This window comes from Benincasa hispida, chromosome 11, assembly GCF_009727055.1.
Source record: "Benincasa hispida cultivar B227 chromosome 11, ASM972705v1, whole genome shotgun sequence".
Classification (NCBI taxonomy): domain Eukaryota; kingdom Viridiplantae; phylum Streptophyta; class Magnoliopsida; order Cucurbitales; family Cucurbitaceae; genus Benincasa; species Benincasa hispida.
The window spans coordinates 70,216,664-70,239,063 of record NC_052359.1 but is presented as its reverse complement, the minus strand read 5'-3'; the positions used below and the strand labels follow the sequence as shown (position 1 = coordinate 70,239,063).

Below are 22,400 nucleotides of genomic sequence, written 5' to 3'. Positions count from 1 at the left end.
TGGTTATCTTATATAAACTTAAACATGTATATGGGAAATACAAGTAAATCATGCCTTAAGTGATAACCTAAACAGGTCTGTAGTATAAGGATTAAGGTGGGATACCTGATCTTGGTAACACTACGGATACGGCTCGCTTTGTAGAGGTTTGCAAGTGTTATAAACTACTATAGATGGTAGATCCTGACCATTCATGTGGAGACATGCGAGCAGGGGTGTCCTATACAAAGAGTTTGTATAAGACTGGACCACGAGATGACTAGACTTTGTATATAACGTCGTTGATATTGGAGACTTACATCTCACCTAAACGACCATAGGTGACACGACCTCAATTCTGAGTGTTTTGGAAACTCCTACCTTTGAGGGCGGTCCTTTGATTAGTATGGGTGATAGTGGCCAAATTGCCAACTCAACATGCCTACCTTTTTGGAGACTTGTCTGGTTTGGGAGTTGAGAGCTCAATTACACAAGATGGAATTCATTCCTTCCCCGAAGCAGGGGTAAGTAGATAAATTGCTCACTTAAGGGCTGATTCTGGGGCTTGAACATAGTGGCCACAGTTTTTCTTTGGAAGAGAGGACTCAGTCATAGTAGAACTATGACTTATGTTCATTAGAGGGATCAATGGTTCTTAAGGAATTAGATGTAACTACAGGGGCATAATGGTTATTGGCCGAGCTATACTTACGAGCAATCTGTGAAGGGTTGTTGTACTATTGATTGGTTAAGATGGACACATAATACATCTGTAGTAAGAAGATTTTAGTTGTAGGTCTTTAGTGGAGTGCCTGACAGTTAACGGAGATTTCTGTATGATTGTAATAATTTATCGAATAGTGGATTTTTTGGGTTTGTGGTTTTTTCTCCAGTTTGGAGTTTTTCCATGTTAATTATTGTGTTTACAATTTTATTGCTTTGTTTTAATTTCTTCGTTATTTTGCTGCTTATTCTTGTAGTAGAAGTAAGAGATTTTTTCCAACAGGTCTTCGCCAAAGTTGTCATCGAAGGTGGCTGCCAGAGCTTAGAGTTGGGCACACGAAGGTGGTAATTGGAGTATGTCATGCGGAATTACTTGTGTGCGCGAAGGTGGTTGCCGAAGCTGGTCATCGTAGATGGTTGCCGGAGCCCAAAGTTTGTCATCGAAGTTGACCGTGTGAAGGTAGTTGTCGGAATATGTTACCAGAGTTGTTTATGCAAAGCTGGTTGTCGGAGTATGTAGCTGGAGTATGGCAGCAGTATCCATCAATAGTGATTGATGGGTGGAGCCTTTAAAGTTACTAGAGGAATAGAGAGTTGGGGAAAGTTAATAGAAATAACAACCTCAACTCCACCAACATAAAATTGGTAGGCCAAGCATTGAGTTTTTACCAAATTAATCTACGTCATGTTGATGAGCCAAACACCCCATAAGGGAACTTCTTAAAAATCTTGAAAGATAGTATTAGGGTTGTTTTCAAATATTGCAAAATGAGCAAACTTATTTACAAATGTAGCAAAATGTCATTATCTATCAGTGATTGACATTGATAGATGTCTCTATCAGTGATAGACAATGATGGATATGTATAGACATTTATAGCGTCTCAATGATACTTTGTTATATTTGAAAATATTTTTGATTGTTTTGACATTTGAAATAACTAGGTAGAGATACGTACGGTGCACGTGACTTAAAAGGTTTATAATGTTCATGACATAATTTTTATGATAAAATTTAAATGTTGATTGAGATTTTATTTTTCTTTGAATTCAATTATTAAATAAATGTCATCAAATGAAATTAAAAAAAAAAAATACCCAACACTATATATTTATTGTAGACGTAAAACTATATGTTTATTGTTTGTGGTACAATATATTTATTAGAAATTATATCATGGAATTCTGGATTTTTCAAGAATTTTCTTCTAACTCATAAATGAAATAATTTTGAATCATTGGTTCAATAAAATTGAAAGGTATATAATAACTATGATTTGATAATGATTTTACTTTTTAGAAACTAAGATTATAATTGTGAAAATTAAATATATTTATTTCTTCTTCATTCAAATCAAAATATAAATAACAAAATTGTGGTATAAAATTTTGAGATATAATTTTTAATGCAAAAGTAAGATTTTTAAATAAATATACTTGTAATTGAGTTTAAAATTTTAAATATCTGACGTGAATAAAAGTAAAGAAAGAGAAAAATATTATAATATATATATGAGATGAATAAAATTAAAATAATGTGACGTAATTGAAATGAAATTTGTAAAATAAAAATGATAAGAAAAATAGACAAAATAATATACCTTAGGACAAATATCAATTTATACCCCTAAACTTTGGGGATTATATCAATTTAAACCGTAAACTAATGATTGTATCAACCATGAACTTTGGGATTGTATCATTTTAAACCCCAAACTAATAATTATATCAATTTAAACTTTGAACTTTCATAAGCGTATCAATTTAAACCCTGAATTTTCATAAATATATTAATTTAAGCCCTTAACATTCATAAATGTATCAAAATAAAATATAATGGAGGGTTTAAGTTGATACAATTATGAAAGTTCAATATTTAAAATTGATATACTTGTAAAAGTTCAAGGTTTAAATTAATATAATAATTAATTTGAGGTTTAAACAATCCTCAAAGTTCAAGATTTAAATTGATATAACACTAAAAGTTCATAGATATAAATTGATATTTGTCCCATAACTTATAATTTGATCTTATTAGGTCAAGGGTAATTATTTGACGCATTTTGCAAAATATAGTAATTTCGAAAGACAGAAAATAAATAGGAAAAAAAAGGAGTATATTTTATAAAATTAATTAGAAAAAGCGTGCATGAGTTCACAATTAAATTTATTAATCTTGAAAAAAAAATACAAAATTTTACTATGTTTTCATAAAGGTCTAAAATTGAAAAAGAAAAAGAAACAACCTAAAAAATAAATAATAAAAGGAAAAGATGTGCATTCTTTTACCAAACGAAAAGATACACAGTTGTTTTAAATTATATGGGGGCAAGATTGTACTTTGGTTTTTTCCTCTCTCCTCTTTGCTGCCTAACAATGTGCCCTTTCGTTCTCTTTCCTTCTTAAGAGAATACATGTAGAAAATAAAATAAAATAAAATATATCACTGTGATGTGAAGAAAAAGTATAAACAATTAAAATTGAGGATATAATAGATATTTATTTGAAAATGAATGATAAAATAGGAAGATAAAGATTCTCCTCTCTCACCTTTATATTAGTATATATCAAAATAAAAAATAAAAAGTATAAATTTCTTTTAATCCTTCAACCTTATGTATCTTATCAATCGAAACTAAAGGTTGAACTATAGTATTAAAGTTTTTTTTTTTTTTTCGTGGTTAATTATGTACCATTTGATTTTTTTTTGGTTAATCATTGTCTCGAGTTATGTTGACACGTGTATCTTCCTTTTTGTATTTTACATCTTTATATCTATGCTTCTTTATATTAGTTGTCTTCAATTTTGATGGAATAATATATAGAAAATTTATCCTCAAATCTATATTTAGTTTCTATTACGAATAGAAGAGCCCGAGAGAATTTTCTTAGAGATTTCACTATCTAGTGAGAGCCTTGGGTGGCGGTGGCAACAAAAATCCATTAAAAAAGCAACCAACAAAACCAAGATACAAAGGAGAAATGAGATCATCTTGAAATGGAGAATGGAAGATTCAATACTATCATTCTAAAATTCTTTCTATCATAAGACATTTGAAAATGGAGTTGGGGCAAGGAAAAAATAAAAGTTTGTATTTATACTATGAAAATTTTGTAGCTATGATGTGAATGGATATATCTACGCTTATGATCATATGAAGAAATGCGTCTATAAAATTTGTAGTCATTAAGTGAAGGGATGTATCTATATGAATTTTTAGTTATTAGATGAAGTGATGCATCACGTTGAAAATGTGTGATATCCTTTTTTTTCCCTGGGAGATGTGTATGTTTAAGTGTGAAGAAGGCAAAATATAAATCATTAAAAACATAATACGAATGGTTGTGAGGGCAAAATACGAATTCTCAAAAGTTTTAAAGGCAACAAAGAAAGAGAAAAATTCCTCTTTTATTGTCCTTTTTAATATAATACTAAGTTTAGAACACGTATGTTGCATCTGCATATAGTTTGTAATGGTTAAAATAGATACATATGAATTTATAAACAAACTTGAAAGTTGACTTATAATGAATTTATCAGTTAAACTATGTAGAATTGTTTTATTATTATTAATTTTTTTTACAAAATACAAATTAGATAAATTCAATATAAAATACATTGTATAAAAGAATGTGCAAATTAAATTAAAAAATGAAACTATTATATTTTGAATTATTTGCATAATTATGTGGCATTTAAATAGTTTTGATGCTAATTATTTTAAATAATTAAGTTTGGTTTTACACATACATTGGTTTATAAATAATTATATTATTTTTAAGATCGACTCTCGCTAATTAAATAAACATATAATTAGTTTTAAAATAACATATTATCAATTAAAAAAATCCAACCAAAGAAAGCAAAAAAAAATTATATATAAAAAAAAAAAGATAAGATAGGATAAAAAAAAAACTACAAATTACAAACTTGGGCTAAAATGATGGTCTACTTGATAAAACAATAAATTTATTTTTATCATCATGTCTATCATTATCATTACACTTTTGTTTTCATGTAAAAAAAAAAAAAAAACATTAATTAACCACATGAATTATTTTCATTCATGGCCAATGTCATTCATTTTAAGTTCAATCATCTAAATGTATCAGCAAAAGAAAGAAATATCAATAAAGAAACAAGAATTTCTCTTCTGTTGTTAGATAATAACAAAAGAAAAAAAGAAAAACTAATCACCACTACACCACAAAAGTTTCTTTTTAGAAGAGATATTTTGAAGACGATCTAAATTTCTTCTAATTTTCCAAGCAATTTTCTATTCATTTATAACGAATTTTAGAAACCATTCATTTTAAGTTTAATCATATGAATTTATTAGCAAAGGGAAAAAAACATCAATAAAGGAAAAAGAACTTCTATTATTTTGTTGGACAATGACAAAAGGAAACTAACAAAAAATTGTTGAGAGACATGATGTGCCTCGTGAAAAACGCTCATGCCAGCAAAGATTTCTCCTATGACGATCCTCACCACACCAAAGTTTCTTTTTGAGAGAAATTTGGAAGACGATATGAATTTCCGTTACTTTCCCAAATAATCTTCTATTTATAACTCTTCATTATATTGTTAGGATTAAGAATTTTTATGATGAGGTGTCTTCCAAAAAATGTGCTTTAGAATGTATAATAATACCTCTTCATTATATTGATAAGCTTTATATTTTTTTATGGATGGAATGTATTTTCAAGAATATGGTTTTAGAACGAAGGGATAAGGATAGAATAGGCATTTTGAAAAAAAGTAAGGGCAAAAAGGGAAGATAAAAAAATCTCCCTTTTTTAACTCCATTTATATATGGTATAAATAGATGTTGGGTTGTATGTCCTAAAACTCGCAGTTTGTAAAGTTAAACATTTTCTATTTTTAAATAAAGATGTTATTTGACAATATTCAATAAAGTGATTGTTGAATATGTAGACTGCACTTGTAAATATTAATCCAATAAACTAAGATTCATGATTATTATTATATGAGTACTTGAACTTTATGTGGAGACATAAAAATGGATCAAGTTGGAGTAAATAGCCAAAATGGTTTATGGTATACAAATAAGGTTGAGTGCCTTATTCTAGTAACACTATTGGATGCAACCTACTCTGTAGTTGTTATAATTTATTGTAAGGTGCTACAAACGAAGTGATCCTGATTCGTTCATATATTGACATAAGGAATGGAGATGTCCTATGCAATGAGTTTGCATAAGATCGGACCAAGAAATAAGTCACTCATACTAATATTGTTTACTGTTTAAGACTGGTCATTTCGCATATATGACTTAGGTAACTCGATCTTAATCCTGAACTAACTATGAATTTTTGTTTATTTGGGATTATCCTTAAATTTGTATATGTGAGAGTTGACTCAACAGCGCCGGCTCAATAAACCTCCCACTTAATGGGTAAGACCGGGTAAATAGTTGAGAACATAGGGTGCAAGATGGAATTCACGCCTACCCGATTCAGGGATATGAGAAAGGTTGTTCTCTTAAGTGCTGAATCCAGGTCTTGAACAAGAGACCCTGCCCTCTCATTGGCTCGAAAGGGATTCGGTTAACCAATTGTTTATTAGAAGATCGTGGAACTCAAGGAGTAAGATATAATTTCGAAGGCAAAACAACATTTGACACCGCTGTTATTACGAACAACCTGTGGAGGGTTGATTTACTAATTATGGTTAAATCAAGTGGACACAAATATATCTACAGTGAGGATAGTGTAACTATCGAGCTATAGTGGTGTGACTCGGTAGTTAACGAATATTGATTAATTTGGTCTAAAGAGTTTAGTCAATTAATTTAAAATCGTTGGAGCTTATGATCTGTAGATCCATAAGGTCTCTCTACTAGCTCATAAAACATGAACACCTTGGATTAGTAAATGAAGCGAATTTGAAATGATTATAATTTGAAGTGTTCAAATTGAATTGCACTTTGAATTTAGGGTTTTCAATTTGAAGTGTTCAAATTGCAATTAGGGTTTGAATAATTATATTCGATATAATTAAATATTTAATTTATTGAAATTAAACGAAATTGGAGAGTTTATAAAATATTGATTTAAATATTAAATACATGAATATGATTCATGTTTAAAGTTAAATGTTTGATTAGTTTAATATTTGATATTAAATTATTATTTGATTAATTAAAATCAAGTTAATTTTTAATTCTATTCAATTTGAGAAATTGAATTTTGAATTAATTAAAATCAAAATAAGGATTGAAAATTAATTCAACTTAATATGAATTAAATTGAGAAAGTGGATTTATCCACATTTTTGGGATGGTGTGGTGTATCTTCTCAATCCAAACATCTAGCCCACTTTCAAGCTCAAATTGAGGTGGCCATTACTGAGAACCTAGATTGCTTGCATGTATTTGATGAATAAAACTCTCAAATTTTCGAGAATAGAGATAGTTGCTAAATTTTGAGAAAATTCTACGAATCTCTCTCAAGCTCTCAAACCCTCTTCTATTACCTCACTCAATTCACTTCAATATTGAGTTTCACCACTCAAATTCAAGGCTAAGAATAGTAGAGAAGATCTTTTGGAGGTTCACTAAGGATTTGAAGTTGAGATTTCGTGAAGAGTAGCTTGGATTTAGAGGATTATTCAAAAGTATGACTTCTTGCTAAAGATTTGAAGTTGAGATTTTGTGAAGAGTAACTTGGATTTGAAGGATTCTTCAAAAGTATGACTTCTTGAAATCATTTTATGTGAAAATTTGTTTTGAATGCTTTTTAGAACTCAAATTAAATGTAATTAGAGTGTTTATTGATTCTGATTGCTTTCGTTGCATGCTTATATTTGTTTATTAGAGTGTTTATTGATTCTGATTGCTTTCGTTGCATGGTTATATTTATTTATCTTATTAGATAGATTACCCTATTATCTAAACATTTTATTTTTTAAAAATTTGTAGGTTATATTCGAAAAAGAATTATTTATGTATAAAGTATTCTGGAATATATTCCATCGAAGAAAAATTACGTACATCATGGATCATACATGCCACGTCTCACATATCATAGCTGTAAATGTAAATAGGTAAGAAAGGCCATAATCAAAAGTGAAAAATCGGACAATTTTGTGCGGACAATTTATTGTTAATCGCAGATTTGCGTCGCGAGGAAATGGAGTTACAGGGGGGGCATAAAGCGAAGTTTGATGTACCAGTTCCAGTTACCCGTTTCTTCGTCTTTCCTTCCCATAATCGGCAAGCCAATCCTTCTATGTTCTTGGGAGGCGATCTTCTCCGTCAGTTGATTTTCCGCTTCATAATCTGAAACTTGACTGGAAACGCTTTACAATCGCTACAATTTGTGAGCTCTATACCACAGGCGTCTCTGGAAATGGACAACACCGGTTAGTAATAGCCATTGCCTTCACTTCGCTCTCGAATATGATCTATGGCGGTTTCCTTAATCATGCGCTTTAATGGATTCCTTTCCCCATTTACGATCCACGTCGATCTTGCCAAAACTGAAATCAGAGAATGACGGAAAGAGATATGAGAAAATTAGGATTAGGATGTTCACCATTGCTATTGGCAAGGAAGGATGGAGTATCGATTTATTTGCCACGAGTTTAGGCTGTCATGTGTTTGTTTCTGCCTTTACTAGGATATATTCCCGAGTTCATGCTCTTAATCGAGTGAATTTTTAAGGCGGTTTATCTACTTCAGCTTATAGCTTCATACATGTAGTGGCGTATGTTAACTTCATTATCAGCTTGTTGTAGACTTTTGAAGTATACGAATAGCGTCATTGTGTTATTGGAAAATTGCTTGTTAGACTTTATGTTTCGTCAGGTACAAGTTTTCGATGTTTGGCAATTGAATTGGTGATTTTACATATAAACTATAAATTAGTCAGATTCTCTAGAACTCTCAAGTTATCTGGTTTTTGGTCGTGTCAAAACTTGATGAAGGATTTCTGATGCTTCTTAGAGTTTGATTTTTGCGATTAGTGCTTGAGTATTGGCATTCTAAAAAAAAAAATGTTATGGTTGTTGCCTTATATTTTGGTTGCATGACACCATGATTGTTTATTCCCCTATCAGGAAATCCTCAGGGCATTCTCGTGCCCCCAGTTGAGGGCGTTGCAGGAGGAGGAACTGCTTATGGTTGGAATGATGGCAGCATACACACATCAACTCTCCCTAAAAGATCTATTGATCCCACAGAAGTTCCTACAGCAGATCTAGTCGATGTGTGGTGCATGCCAAGCACGGCAAATGTTGGACCTCAGGAAATGCCTAGGCGTTTAGAAACTGTAAGTATGAAAGTTATATAATTAGTATCTTCTTCCTACTATTGGTTTTAATGGAAGCTAGAAGATTGTATTTATTAAATCATAATGAGTTTCAAGTATGTCGGTGGGGGAGCTTAGGGCGATGCCACCAAAGGAAGTACGAGTTACTGAAATTCAAGTTTTTTTTTTTTTTTTTTTTGGAGACTGATTACATTCTGAATCCTACAGACCATTGACTAACAGAATGGTAAACAGAGTTAGTCTTAGTTAATGAACATGCTTTATTCACGGAATAACGTCTTTGTTAATCCAACTAATAAAACAGAAACCAGTTTCACTTGTTTTCCTATAATAATAATATAGAGAAAGTAGAAATACCTTGTTTGCTTATTTTTTTGTCGAATGATCGGATCTGACAACTGGTAATTGTGAAAAGTACTTATTGTGAGGATTTGGCCTTGAGATGTGCCATTGTGAGTGTTCAAATATTTGTGTGTTCGTTGGATTTCTCCTTTAACATGACGTTGTATGAAATATTTGATGACTTCCGCTGCATCAATCTTGGAATTTAAGTTTTAGTCTTATCTTTTCAGATAAATCTTTTGGCAGCTAGAAATGAGAGGGAAAGTGTTCAAATTGCTATTCGTCCAAAAATATCTTGGGGCGCTTCTGCCATGGCTGGAATTGTTCAGATTTCTTCTGGTGATTTATGCTCCACATCTGGCGATCGGTTAGTGTCACTAGGCAATTATTTAGGCAGAGTTTCATGTGTTATTAGTATTCCCCTTATAAGCATCCGGAGGTGGTTGTGTGCAGGTTAGTTGTTGGACAATCATTGAGGTTGCGGCGTGTGGTCCCCATATTAGGTGTTCCAGATGCCCTTGTCCCACTTGATCTTCCAGTTAGTCAAATAAACCTTCTTCCAGGGTAGTGACGACTTATGTTTTGAATTGGGATATTCTACATTATGTAGTGTAAAGAATGCTGGGTTGATTTTTGTCTGACTCTACAATGATATATAATGTTGCAGAGAAACTACTACAGTTTGGGTTTCGATTGATGTCCCAAATATGCAACCCCCAGGTCAATATGAGGGAGAAATCATCATTTCTGCTATAAAAACAGATGCAGAGTGAGTCCGTTTACTTTTACAGCTCAAAACATGTGAAAAATTTTCCTTATTTATTATTTTAGGTTTTCATTGTGATGTTTGACTTACGGGTAAATGCTCTAAACTGCACCAGATCTTCAACACAGTACCTTGGCAGAGCTGAGAAGCATGAAATATACAAGGAACTTAAGAGCTGTCTGGATATTATGGAAACTGCCGCTGAGAAGCCATTGGATGAAGTGGTAGGTTGTGGATCTACCATTCTTACCTTGCTTATAACTATAAAATATCATGTGTCATGGTTGCTGGCATTTAAGATGCTTGTATGAAACATTGTCTTTTTAGGTAGAAACAGTGAAATCTGCAACTGCTTCTTTAAAAAGAGTTATTCTCTCCCCATCATTTTCTGAATTTTATTCTGAGAATGGTTCAATTGATGTGATGGATGAAGATGCCTTTTCAAACCTTTCAGTACGTGTGAAGATAATGTTGACGGTTTGGGACTTCACAATACCTGCTACTCCTTCACTTCCTGCCGTAATTGGTGTATCCTTGCTGTATATTAAAGATAAGTTACTATTGTTTGGAGATCAATACAAGTTGTTAGATGAATTTAAAATATACATTTAGGTACACATGGTCCTATTTGAAATAAATTTTTCTTTCAATTGTTTCTTAACAGACTACTGACTGCCTAAAAATCTAGGGTAGTTTTAAATTTTATTTTTCTTTTTATACAACAAAGAATGAAGACATTTAGAATACATGCCTGAAAAAGTTTGCTTTCAAGTCTTAACTATTAGTTAGGTATCCGATACTGTAATCGAAGATCGTTTTGGCGTTGAACATGGTACTGATGAGTGGTTTGAGGCATTGGATGAACATTTTAAATGGCTTCTTCAATATAGAATCAGTCCTTATTTCTGCAGATGGGGTGATGGCATGCGTGTTTTAACTTACACCTGCCCCTGGCCAGGTATAATGATGAAACAAACCAGGAACCGTAGTTTGGTTATATGTTATTGTAGTGCAATATGTGATAACTTCTGATTGTTCTAACTTTCTGATGGAATATTGCTTTCTGCTGCTTTCTCAATCTGATGTTAGCTTACTCTTTTATTCCTATATAGCTGATCATCCGAAGTCAGATGAATATTTTTCGGACCCACGACTATCAGCTTATGCTGTACCATATAGAGCAGTCTTTGGGTAAATTCTCAGTTTCCTCCATTCACTTATGTCAGGTATGTTTGAGATGGAAACTGATGAACTTCCACCAACTTGTTGATATGCCACAGTGGTGATGCGGCAAAAGATTACTTGCAAAGAGAAGTTGAGATATTGAGGACAAAGACGCACTGGAAGAAAGCTTATTTTTACCTGTGGGACGAGGTATTTATGTTGTAGTCGCCCAAATACAACCCATACCCATTCTATACCGTCAATTGGATGTTGGGAATAATATTCATTTTAGAGATTAAAAAGTTAGGTTAAAAAACACTGGTCCCTGAATTTTCGTGGTAGTAACAAATTAGTCCCCAAATTATAATTTGTAGCGATTTAGTCCTTGTATTTTGTAATAATTTATCCAATGAACTTTAATATGTGACAATTAAGTCTTTACACTTTAAAATTAGTAACACTTAAGTCTATTTTGAGAAATATTGTAAAGATTTAATGAGTTTTCTTAATATGTAGATTGATAAATTGATTGGGGATCAAATGAAAACTAAGCTGATCTATAATATGACAGTTAATTTTGATGGAATCTTTTATGGTAAGGATTAAATTGTTATAAATTTTAAAGTAGAAGTTCTAAATTAGAACTCCCATGAAAGTTTAGGTTCAAAAGAGTGTTTTTTAACCTAACAATTAGCTAAAGGTTGACTTTGCAATTATATTGTATTTGTAAACCTTCTAACTGTGAAAATAGACGTTGAAAAATGGTGATTGGAACAGAATTTGATTATCTGTAGTCCAGCGTTCAATATGATCATTTTAAATGATTTCGTCAGATAAATCTATTAGACTGATTACATAGAGCTTCACTACCTTTTTTTTTTTTTTTTTGTGATTCTTTCATAAAGCTTACCACTTCAAACTTTCTATGGCAGCCATTGAATATGGAACATTTTGATTCTGTTCGCAGTATGTCTAGTGAGATTCGTGCTTATGCTCCTGATGCTCGTGTATTGACAACATACTATTGTGGTATAAGATATGCCCTTGGTTCTATTTGTTCTATTCATTCTACTACAAACTCAGATTACAAGCATGTTTGGGAATTGGGAGGGATTCTGAAATGGTTAAAATCACTTTTGTTATTTTCAAAATCACTATGAGACATACTATGAATTCTTCCAAACCAATTTTAATGATATGACAATTGTATTTAAAAGTGAAATTAAATATTAAATTAATTTTGAGTGATATTTAAAGTTATGTTTTGGAGTCATTAACAAAAGCGATTTTAACAATTTCAAAATCACTTCCTAAGATGAACTATATTATTCCATATGTTTACACAAATTTTCCTGCTAGATCAATAATTTTCACGATACAAAAATAAAGATTGTATTAGAGTTTTCATCAACAGTATTCAGGCATTAACCTCATTGTTATTTAAGTTTTGGCTCTAGAGGATTTGATCATAGTTTTTGATAGGAATACGTAATCATGAATTTAATTTGCGATTGTTGCTTTAAGCAGGACCCAGTGATGCGCCTCTTGCACCCACTACGTTTGAAGCATTTGTGAAGGTTCCAAGTTTCTTGCGCCCACATACTCAAATTTATTGCACAAGGTACTACTTTAATTGCAAGTCGAGGGAGCAAGATAAATAAGAATAGAAGGAACGGGGCATATAATTAACATGTGTTGTAGCAGTAATGAGTGGAATGGAAGATGAATATATAATATATTTCACAGGCCAGGTTCTTCTAGGCTGGACTATTTTCTGTTGCCTCTTTTAAGTTGGCATTGTTTGAAGGTGATTTTATGGTGTAGTACTACTATAAGGATTACACACTCCAACATAAAATTATCTTGTTGCCTTATCAAAATCTGACGGTTTTCCTCCAGTCTTGCGATCATTTTTCCTCTATCTACACTAAGTTTAGCATAAAAAAACATTTGTTCTTTATTTTTATTTTAATTGCACAGTGAATGGGTGCTTGGCAATCGAGAGGATCTGGTCAAGGATATAGTTGCTGAATTACAACCAGAGAACGGTGAGGTAATAATTATCTGAAGTCATGTGTCCCTAAAGTGTATTTAGAGCCGTATTCTATTTACGATTTCAAATTCCCATTTATCAATTTCTATGAAGTTGTATGTTTATGGTTAAATCACCTGTTTAATAGAAGATGTAGTTGTACAACATATAGACCAGATCTTGTTCAAGCAAAGATTGTGTAGGTGCTGTGACTTCCTCACTGCCTCTCTCCATCTCTAGGTTTTTGTGTTAGAACCCAATTATATTATATTGAAATGTAAAAGATAAAGAGCTACAAGATAACAGAAGCAATCTCCGTCTCCTACAATCATCTAAACAATTTACTCTATCTTTTTTCACCCCCTCTGTTTATAATAAATTAATAATTCATACTAAAAACTTTTCTAACTGATTACTAAGGTACCCTTAATACCCTAATGCCATTCCTTTTATTTTGACAGTGATGTTCAGTCATTTAAATTACAGCTTCGAATTCTGTTTTGAGTTGTTTCAGGACTCCTGGTAATTACAGTTTATGGACTAGAGGTGGTGACTGATTAAAAGTACAGGTTTTTAAGGGTCTATCTGGTAAAAAATCTGTGAACATAAATTTGAAAATGAGGAATTCAGTGAAAACATAGTTGTATTTCATATTTTCAGATATGTGTTTGACAGTAGAGTGTGGAATTGGATAACTAGTTATAGTTATCCACTAAATGTTAAGTTGAATATAGACTATTATTAATTAATTTTTGTAGATGTTTTAGTTAAATTTTATCCAAAAATAATTTTGAAAAGCAATATCCAAATTGCTTGCCGAACATATATTTACTGAATTCAATAAATTTAAAAACATAAAACAAAATACACAGATTATCAACCAAACAGGCCTTAAGATTCTCCATGGATGAAATATTTATGTTCTTTCTTTAGTGCATCTGTGATTCAGGCATTATAGAATATTCTATTTTAGTTTTCTTTAAATTGGTTGCTATCCTCTTGTAGTCTAAAGATTTAAGTCCTGCATAGGTCTCTGCTGAGGATAAATTTACTTTTCTGGTAGGAATGGTGGACATATGTGTGCATGGGACCAGGTGATCCCCATCCAAATTGGCACCTCGGGATGCGAGGTACGCAACATCGTGCGGTGATGTGGCGTGTATGGAAAGAAGGCGGAACTGGATTTCTTTATTGGGGTGCAAACTGTTATGAGAAGGCAACAGTTCCGAGTGCAGAGGTAAACTATACCTGCATAGCTGTAGAACCTCTAAGGGGTGTTTGAGTCAAGGAGTTGGAGAGTAAGGAGTTAGGAAGTGGAATTGTGAACTGTGTTCCTTGTTTGGCTTAAGGAGTTGTTGGTCCCACCACTAAAAATCATCAATTTTATACTTTATTGACTCTGTGGACTTCATAACTTCATGGAGTTCACGATTCCACTTCTTGTCCCAAATGCCTCCTAAGTGTTGAACGAACATGTCACATGCTTTCCTAACAAATCTCTATTCATGCTCTGAGTAGATAAGATTCAGGCGAGGCCTTCCTCCTGGAGATGGAGTGCTTTTCTACCCTGGGGAGGTTTTCTCATCTTCACATCAGCCAGTTGCTTCAGTAAGACTCGAGCGTCTTCTTAGTGGATTGCAGGTGATTCTAACTCCTATTTGATGCTAAATTTGACCATTCAAGTTTAAACCTAACATTTTGGATGTGAATTATTATCTAGTATATACATATTAACCCGTGTAGGCAGTAGACCATGTAAACTACAAACGTGGGGGAAGTCCTTTGGCCATATTTTCCTGTTTTTTGTTTAACACAAATAATTAATCTTGTATTACATCAATGTATAGTATTGCTTGAAGTTCAGGTTGCAAAAATTGCCTGGATATGGATAGCCTACTCATTTTTATTTACCTTGGATCTGTTAATGAAATCTGTTTTGGATGCCAATTAGGACATTGAATACCTGAAGCTTTATGCATCAAGATATGGTAGGGACGAGGGGGTTGCTCTTTTGGAGAAGTCTGGAGTCTATCAAGGACCTGAGCGATACACTCACGATCACTTGCCAGTTGATGTAATGCGGGGTGAAGTTTTCAACTTATGTCGATCATAATACGACTGCCTGCTAAAATACAGTGGAAATTGTAGATTTCCCAACCGACGTGGAGCAGGTTTGAGAGTCCTCAGTTGAGGACAGGTCAAATACTCAGATGTGAGATCCTTGACACGTTTGGATCTGACTTGAATATTTCCTTTTGGAAGCCCTTTTTGAAGTGAGGTAACTTTCTCGGTTATTGTACAATGTCTGCTATGTTATTTCTTTCCCAAGTAGCAGTTGATATTGAACAACCCTGTGCAAAGAACATGCGTATTAAATATTATAGATTCAGTCAGTAGTAACCCACACTATCGTGCATGATGATGAAGTTATGGTGTTTTTTGCCTCCTTGTTAGCGTTATACCTATCTAACTACGGTAGTCATAGACCTACTTTAAGGTTCTCCCTTGCGTAGTGACAGTGCTTGAGATAGTGGTGTTATGCAGTTTCAGTATATTATCCTTTTCCCCTTATTGAACAAAAGGTTAAATAATACTTCTTCATGCTCTACTTTAGCTTTGCCAATATTTTTTTATATTGTTTCACCCCGAACATAGATTATTTACTGATGTTGGCCTTAAGAATCCTGTTAACTACCAACAGATTGAATTTCATTGGAACCTTGTGTTACCCGAGTCGAGTTACGAGTTTAATTAGTTTGGACCTAGCACCAGGATAAAAAACACTAACTTATACAAGTACAAGCCATATACTAACCTATTCCAATAACTGGCTTTCAGATTGAAAAAGAATAGGGGAACAAAATTGGATCCATTTGGGGCAAAGTTCAAAGGTTAGGGTGATGGTGATATACTGTGCTGTTAGAAACCACTGAAGAGATCATAGATTCAAGGAAAGAAAAGGTAGTCAATTGGAGAATTATTACTTGACAATTCATGACACTTACACAATCACAAAAAGGTTGAATAAGCAGTAATTAGCAGCCATATTCTCAGATGAATCATAGACTATAAGATTATCCAATCGACATCCTCTTCTCTCTTTGAATCCGTAGTCGATCTCTTTAACTGTAAATCATCGTTAACCATACCCTAATTACAAGTTCTTGCGTCTTCTTTCCAAATAGAGTTCAATCACAATGTTGGATGGTTTTGTCTATGGTTCAAACCTGGAGATGGTGATCCTGACTTGGTTATTAGACAAATGGGTAACTTTCATATTACCAATTTAAGTGAATACATACATTATATCTTGTCCGTAATGACACCTTCTAACAAGAGAATTCAAGAACACAAAGAACAAACAAGCAAATTAAAAGATAGAATTATATTACAATAGCAATGAAGAAATTACAATATACTATAATAGCCTTTCAAGAGAGCTACTCTCTCCCAAATTTCTCACAAGAAAACCACTACCAAATTCTTCACACCCTTACTCCCAATCTACTCCCTCTATTTATAACTAAAAAACCTAATCAACTTACTAACTATTTATTAATTTTCCCTTTCTAATATCATACTAATATTCTATTAATAATCCTACTATTATAGCCTTATAATACTCCACGACACTTTCCTCAGACCCACCTCTTGACACATGTGTGGCCTTCAAATTTGCTCACGTAGTTTTCTTCCGACCTTTGTATGCAACTCTGGCTCTCTTTGTGGTTTCTTTATCATGTCCGACCACCCATGCCATCGCCTCTAATCTTCATTTCATTATTTTTTTTTCTCTTATTCTCCCTCGAATCTTGCGACTTCCGAACCAACATTTCCCTGATTTCTTTGCTATCTCAGCCCCTGAACTGCCACTGGTTTCTTTTTCTTTATCATTCTACCAATTCGTTTTCCCAACCTTTGATAAAAGAAAATTTCTCCCTCGAACGATGCTTCATTCATCGATCAACTATTTTTCTTATCGGTGTTGTACGCTTCCACTTCCACCAAGTGCTTCTTTTTTACCATTTCACTCTTGGCCATCGATGATGAACCCAAATGATCAGGTTTCTCTTCTCCGATTTCTCTCATCTTTTATTTTCGTTCCCGTGAGTTCCATTGGAGTCTTCTACCTTCTCTTCTATGTTTGTCAATTTTCTCTTAATGGAGCTTGTTGGAATAAACACCATTGCTCCTTCATTAGTGCTTTCCAACATGTGCAAAGATCCTTTCGCAGATGAGTTTTCAATTGTAAGCTGATTGGAAGTTTTAGATTCTACACCCGCCATGAATGTTTCCTGTTTTTCTGAACTTTCCTTAGCCGATTCTTCTTTCTTAGTTTTGATGGTTACTAGTATGCTCTCTTCTCTTTCTCCATCTCTTCAGCAAGGAATCTATGATCCTTTATTGCATTGCTTTGATTTCTCTTTGTATTTCCAACAATGTTTCCATTTTACGATCAAAATCCATAACAAAAAAAAAAGATAAAAAAAAATAATAACGATCAAGCATTATCGACTCTGATACTAATTTGTTAGGATATCTCCTATCCTAACAAGAGAACTCAAGAATACAAAGAGCAAGCAAACTAAAAGATAGAATTATATTGCAATGCCAATGAAGAAATTACAATATACTATTGCCTTAAGAGAGCTACTCTTAAATTCTTCACACCCTTACTCCCAACCTACTCCCTCTATTTATAACTAAAAACCTAATAAACTTACTAACTATTTACTAATTTCCCCTTTCTAATACCATACTAATATTCTGCTAATAATCCTACTATTTTCATACAAAGTGGGTCGTATCGATAATGTCACTAGGATAAGATATCTAGCCCTATCTCTATTCTATAGACCTTTTAAACTATATTTTAAACATTGATCCCTGGATGTCTCCACATACTATTCAAAGACTCATATGATAGCCTAAGATGTTAGTTTATTATGTTAGTTTATTGAATTTAGGGTTATTAAGATAAAATGCATACAATACAGCTTGTTGAAATACCGATAACTCTTTATTATTGATAGTCAATTGTTTACATTTACTATAAGTTTTAGGGCATAAGACTCAACACTTTGTAGTATCAGCAACTACAAATAACACAAACTTCAAATATAGACTCAATTAAGTTAAATGCCCAAAAACGTATGGACCCTTACAACAAGCAAACGAATCTAAATTCCAAATATCGCAAGCATCGATTAAGTCAAAACTCACATGAATTACAACATTCATCACATGAATTTAATGTGCAAAATACCCACCAAAAAATCAGAATTAATAACCCTAAACCAAAACAAAGGTAAGCCATTGGCTTTTATACCAATTGAAGGGATTGAATCTCCAATTGATTGCTGTCTTTGAATTGGGATTGGGAAAAATTTTACAAAAAATAAAATCAGGCGAAGCATAGAGGATTTTTCAATTAAGAAAAATCAGAGATGAAGAAGAATACCTTTGAAGACCAAATAAGCTCCAAGCTTTCTTCTTCAAAGTCACAAACAATCTCACCGTGAAAAACCCTATCGATCTTCAACCCAAATTGAACACCACCAAATGGAATCTTTCTTATTCTCAGGACACAAGGATGGAAGTGTGGACTTCTATGAGTTTTTGGCAGAGAGAATTTGTGAGAGAAAGTGAGAGGGAGTAGAGAGCCAATTTTTTTTTCTTGCCGCATTTTCACACATTGTCTCCTATGTAGAGAAGAGGAGGAATAATAGGGGGAGGAAGAGGAGTTACGATAACTCCCCACTTCCCATGTTTACCGAAGAATCTTCCCATTAAGGAAGTTATTTTGACTAACATAATATTATTTAATATTAAATAGTTATTAAAATAATGTTTATAATAAGGTAAATTAACCATTAACAACCATATTATATACATTTATAATCACATTATAATATTTAAAAAATTAGCTAAATCACATTAAAAAAAATTTCCTCTCGTATATTTTATAGTTTTAGTTATAAATCATGCTTATAATCAACTATATATTCTAGTGTATCGATATATATCATACATTAAATCATATTTATATAATGAATTACTCTAATTTCCATAAATAATTTGAACAATTAAAATTGTTCCAAAAACAAATAGTCCTTGTTTCTATCCTTAGTGAGCTAACAAAGGGTGGACCTACATATTAGAAGCTCCAATAATTTGAGATTAACTAATTGAACTCTTTAATTGGATTAATCAACATTCATTAACTGCCGGTCATTTCACTAAAGATCGATAGGTACACTCTTCGCACTGTAGATATATTTCTTGTCCATTAGATATAACTAATCGATAATAAGTTAACCTTTCACAAATTGCTCATAACTACAGTTGAGTCATTATAGTTTTACCCCTGTACTTATTGTAAGAGTTAAACAACATGCAGCGGAAGTATCAAGGATCCATAAGCATTCTAATTCACTAATTTTGGCAAAAACTAAAGCATGCTTTTCGTAAAAAATGGGTTTTTAGAACATACCTTTGATGAACTCTCCAAGAAAAACGTCTGTTCAGCTGTTGTCTTCACTTGATATCAATATGAACCACCTCAAAGCCTTCCCTACTATGCTCTTGGAGCTTTAGGCAGATTTGTGGGACTCAAGAACAACTTGAAGATGTAAAGAAACAAGAAAAGCTCACATTGAAGATGATAGTTTCTTCTTCACCGAAATTTTTCTCTCAAAATTTTGTATTCCCCTTTTTTTCTCCAACTCCAATATTCTTTATATATTTAGATGAACATACAAAGGGATGGAGTGCATGGCTTGCCGCTCATGCTTGGAGAATCAAAGTAGAGAAGATAATGGTTTTTGTGTGAGCATAAAGATGATGGTAATGGAGAAAATCTATTTTCCATTTTGTGCAACCATGCAAATTGTTTTTCCATTTTCTTTTTAAAACACAAAATGACATTTTAATTCAAAAATTGATTTTCTTAAATTAATTTCATAAATCAATTTAAAAAATTAATTAATTTAATATCAAATAGTAAATTAATTTTTGCACAATAATCATTTTCATATATTTAAATCATATTTAAATATTTATTCACTTGTTCTGTTTAATTTGAACGTTTCAAATTAATTTCTCAAGCTACCCTAAAGCTTACCAATTTACGAGCTAGTAGGGGGACCTTGCGGACCTACAGATCATGGGCTCCAACGATCCGAGATTAATCGGTTAAACTCATTAGACCGATCTAACCCCCATTCGTTACCTAATGGGTGATTCCACTAAAGCCCATAGCTGCCCCTCACTGTAGATATATCGTGTCCATTCGATATAAACATGATTAGTAAGTTAACCCTTCACAAGTTGTTCATAATAATGGCTCTGTCTCTTATACACATCTAGATGTGTATAAGAGACAGGATATATGATCCAATCAACAAATCGAATCCCTCTCAGGACAATGAGAGGGTGGGGCCTCTTGTTCAAGACCCAGAATCAGCACTTGAAGGGAACAACCTCTCTACTAACCCTAATTGGGTAGGAGTGAATTCCCTCTTGCACCCTATGTTCCCAGCTATTCATCCGGTCTTATCTCCAAAATGGTAAGCTTATTGAGCAGAGGCAATTAGTCTACTCTTACCGTTTGCAGATCAAAGGATAATCCTGAACAAACAGGAGTTCATAGTTAGCTCAGGATTAAGGTTAAGTTACCTAGGTCATCGCTTTGAAATAGTCAGTCTTAAACAGTAAACAACATTATAAAGTAAGAGTGACAGGTTTCGTGGTCCGATCTTGCACAAAACTCATTTACACAGGATACCCCCACTTCTCATGTCTCAACATGCACGAATTTGGTTCATGTAGCACTTTACAACTGTTTGTAACAACTATAGAGTAGGTCGCATCCAATAGTATTACCAGAATAAGGTATCCAATCTTATTCATATACTATAGATCATTTTGACTATTTACTCGAACCTGATTCACTTTTATGTCTCCACATAAAGTTCAAGTACTCATATAATAGTCAAGGAACTTAGGTTTATTGGATTTCTAAAAAACAATATATTCAACAACAACTTTATCAAATTTTCAGAATAAGTTCTTATGTTTACAAACCATGAGTTTTAGACATAAAACCCAACACTTATATCCAACTCCTTAAATACCACGAATTCCTCTAATGAACAAACAATTCATAGTCCAACTATAAACTAACCCTCTCGGGCCAATGAGAGGGTGAGGCCTCATTGTTCAAGACATGGAATCAGCTATTTAGGGAGCAATTTATCTACTTTCGCTTTCTATAGGAATGAGTGAATTCCATCTTGTGTAGTGTTCCCAACTTCCTACTTGGACAAAACCCCACAATGGTAGACATATTAAGTCAGCGAAAAGACCACTCTCACCCATACAAATTAAATGTTTTCCCTCATTGACTAGAGTGCTGGATTAAGGAAGCAAGCAACGGAAGCAAAACAGGATCATTAAGCATTCCAATTCATTAATGTTGGCTTCAAACTCAACATGTTCAAATAAAATAGAGTTTCAACACTAACCTTTAAAGTACCTTTGAATCACGAATTCCAGCTATAATCCTCCTTTCCTTTGGATGTGAACGACCACAAGGTCTTCCCTACCATTCTCTTGGTGCCTTAGATTGAATTGTGAGACTTAAAACAAGTTTGAATTAAGGAAAATGGAGGAGAAAGATTTTCTGGTTTCATTAGTTTTCTTCAACCTTTAATTTCTCAAAATTCAGCAACAATTACATCATCATTCTACTCAAAATTTCAGCTTTATATTGCAGACTTTCATGCAATTTCCTGTATGAATCGCAACTCATGCTTAAGAAATTTGAGTGGAAAGTAATGAGGTATAAATAAGATGCTTGAAGAAGTGAATGGAAAAATCCAACTCTTTTTGGATTTTCCAAATTTTTAATTCCTTTAATTTCAATTTTGATTTTCAAAATCAAAATTCTTTTCAGTTTTAATTCTAATAATTTAAATTGAAATTTTATTAATTTTATAAAAATTAATTCAAAATTATTTTTCTAGTAAAATTAATAATTAATAATTAATTAAATATCCAATATTACATTAATTTAACACATTTCACCTTTATGAATCC

General features: G+C 32.7%; 1 protein-coding gene across 2 annotated transcripts; it reads left to right on the top strand.

Annotated features, from left to right (window-relative positions):
* Window positions 1-7,826: 7,826 nt before the first annotated feature.
* LOC120091532 lies at window positions 7,827-15,744 on the top strand. Of its 2 annotated transcripts, XM_039049607.1 has the most exons (16): window positions 7,827-8,089; window positions 8,786-8,997; window positions 9,570-9,706; window positions 9,793-9,903; window positions 10,007-10,108; window positions 10,221-10,329; window positions 10,433-10,633; window positions 10,895-11,063; window positions 11,218-11,296; window positions 11,386-11,479; window positions 12,202-12,298; window positions 12,797-12,890; window positions 13,250-13,322; window positions 14,365-14,538; window positions 14,820-14,942; window positions 15,253-15,744. In XM_039049607.1, the coding sequence occupies exons 1-16, from the start codon at window positions 8,077-8,079 to the stop codon at window positions 15,412-15,414; spliced, it is 1,950 nt and encodes a 649-aa protein (XP_038905535.1). In that variant the 5' UTR covers window positions 7,827-8,076; the 3' UTR covers window positions 15,415-15,744. The 2 variants fall into 2 exon arrangements, with proteins under 2 accessions (XP_038905535.1, XP_038905536.1); XM_039049608.1 differs by lacking the exon at window positions 7,827-8,089 and having other exon boundaries at window positions 8,858-8,997; window positions 9,586-9,706.
* The last annotated feature ends 6,656 nt before the right edge of the window (window positions 15,745-22,400 follow it).